The sequence below is a fragment of the Gordionus sp. m RMFG-2023 genome, chromosome 1, assembly GCF_954871325.1.
Source record: "Gordionus sp. m RMFG-2023 chromosome 1, tfGorSpeb1-WG-v2, whole genome shotgun sequence".
Classification (NCBI taxonomy): Eukaryota; Metazoa; Nematomorpha; class Gordioida; order Chordodea; family Parachordodidae; genus Gordionus; species Gordionus sp. m RMFG-2023.
This window is the reverse complement of record NC_088775.1, coordinates 58756602-58768895: the sequence shown is the minus strand read 5'-3', so window position 1 is coordinate 58768895 and position 12294 is coordinate 58756602. Positions and strand designations below refer to the sequence as shown.

The 12294-nt window shown below is 26.1% G+C and overlaps 1 protein-coding gene across 1 annotated transcript; it reads right to left on the bottom strand.

Moving 5' to 3' along the window:
- Positions 1-6562: 6562 nt before the first annotated feature.
- On the bottom strand, positions 6563-7294 carry LOC135927961 (uncharacterized). The gene has a single exon (XM_065464251.1). It carries the CDS (start codon positions 7292-7294, stop codon positions 6563-6565), a length of 732 nt encoding a protein of 243 aa, XP_065320323.1.
- Between the last annotated feature and the right edge of the window lie 5000 nt (positions 7295-12294).

Genomic DNA, 12294 nt, shown 5'->3' with positions numbered 1-12294 from the left:
GAAAAAGTTCAAAAATAACGATTATGACAATTGTCACCTATCTATGATACATCCTCACTGAATTTTTAATTTAACATGTTTAGAATATATATTTTTAGCTATTTCCTTTAAAAAAACTCAAAAAGGCTCAAAAATGGCGATTATGACAATTGTCACTTATCTATGGTACATCTTCACTGAAATTTTGATTTAACATGTCTACAATATATATTTTTATCTATTTCATTTAAAAAAGTTCAAAAATAACCATCATAACAAATGGCTCTTTTCTATGGTGCATTTTCACTTAAAAATTTAAAAAAATAACTATGATGAATAGTTAATCCAGAGTATTATAATTTAAAGAAGCTTTAAGTAACTTTCCCGCCTATAATATTAATATATACTAAATGTTATTTGACTTTTGGTCAAAAAAAATGATCTAGATATTAGGTTAAGGGTGAAAAAAAGCAACCCTAACTTTAAGTCGACTTTAAAAAAAAAGATCCATATTTTGGGTCGGATTGAATAAAACGACCCGATGTTTGAGTCTGAGTCAGAAAAACGACCCAAACTTTGAGTTGGAGTCGAAAAATACGACCCAAACTTCAAGTTTGAGTCGAAAAATACGACCCAAACTTCAAGTTTGAGTCGAAAAATATGACCCAAACTTCAAGTTTGAGTCGTAAAAAACGACCCATATTTTAGGTCGAAGTCGAAAAAAACGACCCAAATTTTTAGTCGGAGTCGTAAAAAACGACCCATATTTTGGGTCGAAGTCGAAAAAAACGACCCAAATTTTTAGTCGGAGTCGTAAAAAACGACCCATATTTTAGGTCGAGGTCGTTTTTTTCGGCTTGGACTTGGGTCGGAGTCGAAAAAACGACCCATATTTTGGGTCGAAGTCGTTTTTTTCGGCTTGAACTCGGGTCGAAGTCGTAAAAAACGACCAAAACTTTGAGTTAGAGTCGAAAAAAACGACCCAAAATTTGGGTGAGCTCTGTTCGAGCCGACTCGGCTAAGCCGATTAACAGCACTAATAATGATATGTATAGAATAATTTTATTGTTCAAAATATTATAATACTTATAAATTGAAGGTAATTATATATAAAAATTGAAACTTAATTTTGGCTAATTTAATAAACATTTTGGACATAAAAAAAATATGATTTTAAGAAGAGATTAAAATTTCTTAGCATAAATCCTAAATACCAATGTTAAACAGCCATCAAATTGCCTTTTCAAGATTTTGAAATTTTATTATTAATTGCCATAATTGACATGTATGATTTAGCAAACCCCGCTAGAATTGATAAATCATGATTGAAATAATATCTAGATTTGATAAATATTCATAAAACTTACCCAAATTATAGAAGAATGTTTAAACTTTGTAATAAAATTTAATTTAAATATAAATGATTATATATGTCGTATTGGGATATGGAATCTCGTGGGATTCGGAATCGCAACGTGGGGATTCGAGATCTTGAATCCCCACGTTTTTTTTGGAATCTTTTTTTTAAATTAAAAAAAATATTTTGGGGATTCGGAATATTTTTATTATATTTTTTATTAAATATTTTAGCTTTATATAAAAATTTTAATATTTGGAGAATTTCTTAAGAATTTAATAAAATCTTTCTTTTCTTTCTTTCTTATTACTTTAAGTGATCTTTCTTTTCTTTCTTTCATTACTTTCCTAAAAATTTTTATTTTAATATTTGGAGAATTTCTTATGAATTTAATAATCATCTGTATACATTTTAATACAATATTTCAATTTAATGAATAAAATTGACTCGTTTATTACTATATTTCGATATTTTTATTTTGTATAAATTTATATATTTCAATTTATTTCGAATTAACCCTTCCCAACAAAGGTTAAAAAATCACTTAAACTTTAAAGATGGGGTCTATTTTACCCCTAATAAATACAAAATTTAAGATTTTATGCTAATTTTCCTAAAATTGCTTAGATTTTAAGACTATATTTCAATTTAATGAATAAAATTGACTCATTTAATACTATATTTCGATATAATAAAAATATGCTACATTATTTTAAAAAATTATCACCAAATAATACTATATTAATTTAAAATAACATTAAAAAAAACATAAAAAAAATAACAAAATAAATAATATACCCGACTTAAGTAATAACCCATATTTTAATTTTTCTTTCTTTCTTATTACTTTCCTAAAATTTTTTAAAAAAATATTCACGAAAACAACAAAAAAAAATTGAAAAAACGAAAAAAACAACACCAATTTTTTTTTAAATCTAGCTATTTTTTTTATATAATAAAAATAAACTTAAACTCTATTCATTTTTTTTCATCGTTTTTAAAAATTATTAAATTATATTTTTTTTAAATATTCCGAATCTCCCTAATGGGCTAAGCAAATCTAATTAAAAATAAACTTAGTACTCTATTCATAAACTAAATAATATAATTTTCAAAAAGGATATAATTAAAAGGCTAAAATAAGGGATTCAAATTAAAGCAATAATGAATTAAAAGGGATAAGATTGACATTTTTGTTTTTGTAAGTTTATATAAAATCAATCACTTGACAAACCATGATATTTTTTAAAATTCTATATTTTGAAAAATTCGCTAAGTCTATTTTTATAACACTTATTTTTTATGGATAAAAATAACCCGGTCTTCCGTATTAGATTGAAACAATCTAAGTTTTATATGATCAGATTAGCTTCTGCTTACAGTTATTCCACACATAGCCCTTACAAAAACAAATTTCCAAACTTTTTAAATCGTCTAAAATTTATTAAAAACAAATAGGATGTACATCATAAACTAGGTTTTGAAGATGATTTTTGAATACTTTTTATCAGGGTTGGCAATTCGGTCAATTGACCGGTCAAATTCAGTCAATTGACCGGAGGAGTATTTGACCTGGTCAAATACGGTCAAATACTCTAAAATATTTTAAGTGATAAAATTAATTTCAAAAGTATAAACGGCATGTTTAATAGTTAATTATGTGGAAAGCAGTAATTTCTATAAGAAACAATCAATTCCCACCTAAAGTTAGTGGAATAAACTTTGCCCACCTTGCCCATTAAGACTAATAATTACTAGTTATACTTTTTCTTTAGAAAGAAATATGTCGATTTGGGATATTCTTAGGAAAACAGAAATCGATTGAAGATTTCGACATCGGGAAAGATGGAGAGGATTTAATACCTTTGTCTAGATATTTTTTTGGGAAAATGTTTACACCCACCCTCTCATGATTTAAACCACCAGAAGACATAGATTATAGTTAAAATTGAAGGAAAATGAAAGAAAAATGTTAACAACTCTACCTATTATTGATTATTTTCGCTTTAAAATGTTAACTCTAAAGTTTGACTAAAAAAAGGCCGTTTAAATCTGTACTTTCTCACTCTTAAACATTTTTAAAAGATTAATTAGTGCTGTTAAATAGTCGAGTTCTCCTGACTTCGACTCAGAGTCGAAGTCGCAATAATCGTCTCAAAACTTGAGTCGAGTTTTGGGTCGATTAGTCGACTCATTTTTACAACTCAAGTTCTGAACTTGAGTCATGAACTCAAGTCGCCTCGAGTTATGAACTTGAGTCGTGAAAATAATTTTATTAAGTTAAATTTTAGTTTAAAAGTTTTGGATAATAATTCTTAGCTGCTTCAAAGCTATGCTTAACTTGAGTCGTGAACTCAAGTCGCGACTCGAGTTTTGAACTTGAGTCGTGAACTAAAATTTAAGTTATTTAGTTTATGAATAGAGTACTAAGTTTATTTTTAATTAGATTTGCTTAGCCCATTAGGGAGATTCGGAATATTTAAAAAAATATAATTTAATAATTTTTAAAAACGATAAAAAAAAATGAATAGAGTTTAAGTTTATTTTTATTATATAAAAAAAATAGCTAGATTTAAAAAAAAATTGGTGTTGTTTTTTTCGTTTTTTCAATTTTTTTTTGTTGTTTTTGTGAATATTTTTTTTAAAAAATTTTAGGAAAGTAATAAGAAAGAAAGAAAAATTAAAATATGGGTTATTGCTTAAGTCGGGTATATTATTTTTTTTGTTATTTTTTTTATGTTTTTTTTAATGTTATTTTAAATTAATATAGTATTATTTGGTGATAATTTTTTAAAATAATGTAGCATATTTTTATTATATCGAAATATAGTATTAAATGAGTCAATTTTATTCATTAAATTGAAATATAGTCTTAAAATCTAAGCAATTTTAGGAAAATTAGCATAAAATCTTAAATTTTGTATTTATTAGGGGTAAAATAGACCCCATCTTTAAAGTTTAAGTGATATTTTAACCTTTGTTGGGAAGGGTTAATTCGAAATAAATTGAAATATATAAATTTATACAAAATAAAAATATCGAAATATAGTAATAAACGAGTCAATTTTATTCATTAAATTGAAATATTGTATTAAAATGTATACAGATGATTATTAAATTCATAAGAAATTCTCCAAATATTAAAATAAAATTTTTTAGGAAAGTAATGAAAGAAAGAAAAGAAAGATCACTTAAAGTAATAAGAACGAAAGAAAAGAAAGATTTTATTAAATTCTTAAGAAATTCTCCCAATATTAAAATTTTTATATAAAGCTTAATATTTAATAAAAAATATAATAAAAATATTCCGAATCCCCATGAAAGATTCCAAAAAAAAACGTGGGGATTCAAGATCTCGAATCCCCACGTTGGGATTACGAATCCCACGAGATTCCATATCCCAATACGACATATATTTTAATAAAAATTAAAATTCTGTCATGTAAAAATCTTTTGAAAATTTCATCAAAATTTTATTTCTTAAATAAAATTTTTAGTAATTAATTATATCAAAATATATTTTGTCCATAGATAAAACTATATTAGGATAAAATTTTAACCTACTGGTGTATTTAATTATAAAATGAGATTAAGTGGTTTGCCAAGCCCCGGGGTATACCTAACCCCAGTCTCCCCTACTCTAATTTTAATGAAAAATTAAAGAATTGTGAAAATTTGACAAGAAAAAAATATGAAATTCTTAAAACTTTTGAGTAATGAAACTTTGAATTATTATTACATCAAAAAATTTCCACCCATATCCACATGATCGCATATTTATTATATTTAAATAAAAAAAATAAATAAAAAATAATATTAAAAATTTCCCCGAGTTTCTTTAATATATTTTTTATAAATGCTTAAAATTAGTGCTATAAACGTTACTACAAAAAAAGAAACGCGTTATACTCGCTACGTCTGAAAAAGAAACGCGTTAGCGTTACTCGTTACCTTTTTTAAAAAGGAACGCGCGTTACTCACTATTCAAAAAAGTAACGGGGTTATACGTTACTTAAAAAATAAAATATTATATACAAAAAAAATATTTATTTTTTTCCTACAATTAAATTATACAAAAATAATATATTATTCATAAGAAAACATCTTTTTAAACAATTTTATATTTATTTTTAGCAACAATTGATTTTTAAAATCTTGATTAGATAAACAAGTGCGCTAAGTGCTCAACACGCTTTCTCCATGCTAAACACACGTTCAATTGGCGCAGAGGATGAGAGAGTTAAAAATTTTAATTTGGGGAATTTATTAAAAATATTTAAAGAATTCTCTTTATTTTGAAAAGAGTTTAATAGATCATTACAAAGATCTTCATTCATTTCCTCATCAAAAAAATCTTTATCAGAAAATATTTTGTGTGTGTTGGATAAAGGAATTAAGTCTTCTTTCTTTGTTAAGATCTTTTCTCAAACTGGAAATAAGTTCTAACATTCTTTTTTTGTTGACCTCTAATTATAGCCATGGCCAATCCAGTTTAATAGCGGTTGAATTATTGCTAATCTTATCTTATCTTATCTAGCACGTATGGACCTGCCCAAAATGAGCGAACGTGAATTACTATAGAGGCCCTATCCTCCATAATAATTATGCCGATTTTTTTCCTCAAGGATACCAACAAACCTTGTAACCCAGATATAATTATTAAGAGGAGTGGAACTCACCCAATCCAATAATAATAATAATAGCATAGTGAATAAGATTATGAGCATATTTAAAAGGAAAAAAATAGTAGTACTGTATCATCCAATACAAATTATTAGTCATTAGTTAATTATCTAACATTATTTTTTTATAGTTAGTCTTAATTTTTATTATTATTATGATTATTAAATTTATTTAGTTTATTTACAATTTGTTCCCAATTATTTAGTTAGAAAATATAATTATATTTAATTTTTATAATTATTTAGTTTAAAATATCTATCTATTTAATCTATTTGACCTTAAATCTCATAATGTAATGTAATCTATTAGAAATTATCTTACAATGTGCACTAATTTAATCTGCCTTCATTTACTATAGCCCTATTCAATTACTTCAACTCTTAGATATATATCAAAGCAATATAAGAAATTGTATTTTTTAGTAATAACATAACTTTACTTACTCAACTTTCATTGTTATATCAAAGTAATATATGGAATTATATATTTAAATAATAAACCAAATTTAATTTAATTTAATCATCATCTTTACTTGTTACATTCTCAGCAGTTATTCGTCAAGTGTTCGTAAATAAGTCTTAAAACGATTTTGTAAGTTTTCCTATCTAACGAAGCACGTTTTATGAATTCCCAAGATAGATCTATGTCCGATAATGATCGAATTATTCTACCAAACCAACTATTTTTGTAGGATAGGAAAGGTTTGAGAGATAATTCTTCTAAAGGGGTAATAAAAAGGGCTTGATATACTAGGTTGTTTGGGGCTTGTCTGAGAATGTGCCCTAATATTTCGATTTTCCTATATTCACATAGTCTATATATAGGGAGAATGTCACATCTGGACCAAAGATTATGATTTGAAGTATTATACGGGTAGAAAGTTTTGGTAATATATCGAAGACATTTGTTAATGAACGCTTGCATCTTTTTACTTTCTTGTTTGGTATCTTTCCAAGTTTCTATACCATAGATTAGGGAGGGGAATATTAAGGTTTTAAATAATCGAATCTTTAACGGAATTGATAATTGATTCGAACTCCATATTTTCATAAAGGATCTATATTTCTGTCTGCCTTTATTTATTTTAGCTATTAGGTCTAGCTTTGTATTTCCTTTTCTATCTAGTATCACTCCTAGATATTTTAATTGTTGAACTTCTGCTATTTTTTCCCCTTGTATCGTTAGATTTATGTTTGTAGGGGAGAATATTGATGTCATCAACTTTGTTTTATCAATATTTATTTTTAAACCAAAAAGGTCAGCAACTTGGGTCATCATGTCCACTAGTAATTAGAGGTGTGATATAGAATCTCCTATAATACAAATATCATCGGCAAAAGCAAGAATATTAAATTTCACGATGGGAATCTGAGCTAAACATTGTTTAGTCACTCTTTTTATGATATAGTTTGTAATAAAATTAAAAAGAAGAGGAGAAAGGACACATCCCTGTTTCAAACCTATCTTAACTGGTATTTTTGTTGATTTATGACCCGCATGGATAATTTGTATCGAGTAATCGTTATAGATATTTTTTAATATTTTTACCAATGAAGTTGGAGTATTAACTTCTTCTAATGCTATCCATAACCTATCATGATTAATCGTATCAAAAGCTTTCTTAAAATCAAGAGCAATAATTATTAATTGCCTTTTCCGTATTATAGATTTCTCCATTTGTATCTTTAAGTTGAGAATAGCTTCAAGAGCATTATGTCCCTTTCTAAATGAAACTATTGAATCCACATAATCTCGTTCTATAAAAGATTTGAGTCGATTTAGGATTAAGTTAGTGAAAATCTTATAAACTATAGAATTTAGTGAGATTCCTCTCCAATCCTCTAGAGTTTTAGGGTACTTAGTTTTTGGAAAATTAATTAGTATAGCTGATAGCCAATCACTAGGGCATATCCCTTCCTTCCATACTCTCGATATGATAGGGAATAGTATATCGGCGGATAATATAGGGTCCGTTTTTAAATATTCACTACGAATATTATCTTGACCACACGCCTTGTGATTTTTTAGTTTCTTTATTATATTTATTATTTCACTCTTAACAGGATCTATGATTCTATCTGTATTTTGGAATAAGGTAGAGGGGGAAGAATGTGTAGATAAAGATGTAGTATTATGGGTATTATCTTGAGGGAGAAATAATTGTGGGGACCAGAGGTACGAAGTGGATGGACCATGATGAATGGAAGACTCACTTTGGTTTGGTAAATGTAATAATTTAGATGGCAAGAGATCATAAGAAGAGGAGTTTTGAGGGCATAGATCCGAAGGCCATTTAGTAGGGTTCTGCTGAGGAGGCCAGGAGTTTGAGGAAGATGCATTTTGGACAATGGGAGATTCTAAATTTGAGTTGTATGTAGAATTAGATAAAAGATTTGAGATATAAGAATTTTGAGCGGGAAGGAATTGGGGAAGTCCACGGTTTAGCGGATTTGGAGGCCAGAAACTTGAGGTAGATGGACATTGATCAATGGGAGATATTACTATTTGGTTATTTGATGTAGAGGAGGGTTCGTTGCAATTATGCAATTTTATCATTTTCAACTGGAGGCAATGCAGGTGGTGGAAAGTTCATATTTACAATTAAGGAACGATTGAATACTAGACGCGTTCCCATAAAAAGATCCATGCATATGATCAAAAGAGCAATTGTATGAAAAGTTTCTCAACTTTCATTGAATTTCTTCCTCATTAAGCATATTTTTTTAAAATTCAAATTTAATGAATGGGTTCGTTGTTATTAAATATTTTAGAGTAATGTGAAACCCATATTTCCATTTGTATCTCTGGATCTGTGATTTCTTTTGCGTTGTGACTAAGTTTAAAAAATTGCTCTTTTTTGAAGGAAGTGAAGGATTTCAATAATTTAAAAGCTTTATATGAATCATTTGCACTGAACGAATTACTTATCTCAGTGGCACGATCCTCAAGGAATTTCCTCTTATCTCTTCTGAGTTTATGACTAATATCGTTTAGGATATACATGGCTCTGTTTCTCCTATAATGACCACTCCCCACTAGATTTGAAATAAGATTTTTTGATTCTATTGAGATCCAGTCCGGATAATTCATCTTGGCTGGTAAGGAATTTGATGCCGCATTGTTGAAAATGTCACGGGTATTTTCCCATAGTGTGTCCGAGGATAAGTTGTTAGTATGATTGATAAATTTATGAGAATTATTTCTGATTTGTTCTATATATTCAGTTTTGATATTGTGATCATTTAAAGCCTCGATATCTAATTTGGGACGTTTCGAAAGTGACTTTCCGTTTCTTTTCTTCCTCATATGCCATATCTTCGGGTCTATTACCATAGAGCAATCTATAATTTTATGGTCAGAGTTAAATAAAACCTGATAATGAACTTTAATATTTTTTATCCAGCTCATAGTCGACCTATTACAAATAAAATAGTCTATTTGAGACCAAGTATTGTATGTTGGGCTAAAATATGTGTATATCTCTCTTTTATCCGAATGTTCGAAGAAAGTATTAGCTATACGAAGATCTAACTTATGACAGAGTTTTAATAGTAGTTTTCCTCCAATATCGGATTTAATATTTAGTGTTCCTGAACCAAGGGAAATATGATTCTTTATATCGATTTTTCCTACTTTCGCATTAAAATCCTCAGCAATTAGTAAGTTTTCGCGTTTCGGAAATTTATTTAGATATTCGTCAAGAAAAATGAAGAATAGTTGTTTTTCAGTATAGTTCACTGGTATATAGATATTTACAATATTTAAGGTTTTACATCTCGTATTTACTTTTATGCTACATACCCTACTATTTACGCCGTCGAATTTTGAGATGTAGCCCGATAGATTCTTTTTGATCAATATACATACTCCACACCAGTTTTTTTCAGTTTCGCCCGAATTAAAGAGTAGGTAACCTTTGCAATTAATTTTACAAGTATCAATCCAATGTGTTTCTTGTATACAAGCAATGTCGACCGCTAGGGTGTCTAATATTATTCTTAGTTGGCAAATTTATTATTATTTAGGGATCTAGCATTTAGGGATATAATTCTTAGAGAACCAGAAAAATTGTTCATTGTAATGTTAGTAATTAAAAAATTAGAGCAATGATTTATATTACTAGATTAAAAATTTATTTAACGATTTATAAAACAAGATATCGGACAATATATGTTATCAAAATTACACTATATAAAATAAAGTTTTTCTGACAATTTATTTAACGATTTATAAAACTCGATTTCGACAAAAAAAATTTTTTTTTTAGACAACTTATCACTATTTATCAAGGCAATTTTTTTTTTGATAGCTTATTACTACAATTATATAGATTTTTTATCAAGATTTCTCTATAAAAAAATGGAATTTGAATTATCATAACAATTTCCGACAGCTACAACGATATAATATTTCCAAGAATTTTCCCTATTTCGTCTATTAATATCAGTTTTAGATATTAGTATTACAACGATATAATATCAAATTTGAGACAGGTTTCAACAGCACTAAAAGTGAGTAATAATAGAATTAAAATCATAAATCATACGAGAGAAAAAACTTGTAAATATAATAGATTTTTTATCAAGATTTCACTATAGAGAAAAAAAAAATTTTAATTATCAAATAATTTCCGACAGCTACAACAATGTAATATTTCCAAGATTTTTCCCTATTTCTTCTATTAATGTCAGTTTTAGATATTAATATTTCACGATATAATATCAAATTTGAGACAAGTTTCAACAGCACTAAAAGAGAGTAATAATAGAAGAAAATCATAAATCATACGAGAGAAAAAAACTTGTAAATCTGTTGTATATATAAGAATTGATAAAAGTAATTAATCTTTTGAGAAAAGTTTCGAGAATTTTAACGAAATACTAGGAATATTAAATTTAAAAGTTATAATAGTATATAAATTAACAGAAGGTAAAATTAAAGAAAATAATAATATATATAAAATAAATAAAATAAAAAAATAAATAAAGAATAAAATATAAAAATCTAGGAATAATTGTAATTTAAAAGTTTGACGTTACTTAATAATATATAAATTAATAGTATTTAAATTAATCGAAGATAAAATTAAAGAAAATAATAATATATATAAAATAAATAGAATAAGAATAAAATTATTTCCGATTTATTTTGTTAAAATATAAAATATACATAAAATAAAACTAACATTTGATTTATTTTGTTAAAAGAAAAGAAAAAAACAAATGTTGTTTAAAAAGTTTGAGATTATCAAAGCGTTTAATAAATCATCTTATTATTCAAAGAGATAACATAGTGATTACCTTATCATCGTATTATCCAAAGATTTAACATAGTGATTACCTTAAATAGTGATTACCTAAAAAATTACTTAGTGTGAATTTTTGTAAAAAACAATGTTATTTAAAAAATTTAAATAAAGATTATCAAAGTGTTTTTTGTTAAAAGAAAACAAATGTTATTTAATAAGTTTAAAATAGAGATTATCAAAGTGTTTAATATGATCATCGTATTATCTAAAGAGTTAACATAGTGATTACCTTAAACAGTTATTACCCAAAAATTATTTAGTATGAATTTATTACCAGTATACAATGAAAAAGCAATAAAGTTATATATTACTTCAATTTATGTTTAATTTATTTCTCGCTTTATAATATCTAGATTACTCTCTTATTATATGTTTAATTTGTTTCTCACTTTATAATATCTAGTTTACTCTCTTATTATGTTTATTATTATTTAATAAATCTTGTTCTTATCGGTTATTTACCAGATAACAAAATAGAATGCAATTTATTACTTTATTTATATGTAAGAAATAAATAAAATATTACTAAATTAGTATAAATTATCTACTATTATATATCTATTTAATTAGCATAAGAGTTTAACTTATATCTTTTTTGTTAGAATTTTTATCCTTCAATATGCTAGGTTTGAATTTTAAAATCTTCAATAAGCCAAGTATCTAACACGTAACATCATATAATATAATATAATGTGAAATTCCCAGTATAAATTTGTAAAATATATTAATATTTTATTTATATATAAGAAATAAATAAAAAATTGTTTGTACTAATTTATTGTTCAAACTCTACCTAGTATAATTTATCTACTGTTTAGCTAGTTATATATCTATTTAATTAACACAAGGAATTAATTTATATCTTGATTTTTATGAATTTTAATTCATCAATAAGCCAAGTTTGAATTATATCAATTCTAAGCCAAGTACCTAACACTTAATTCTCTTATAATGTAATAATTTCCAG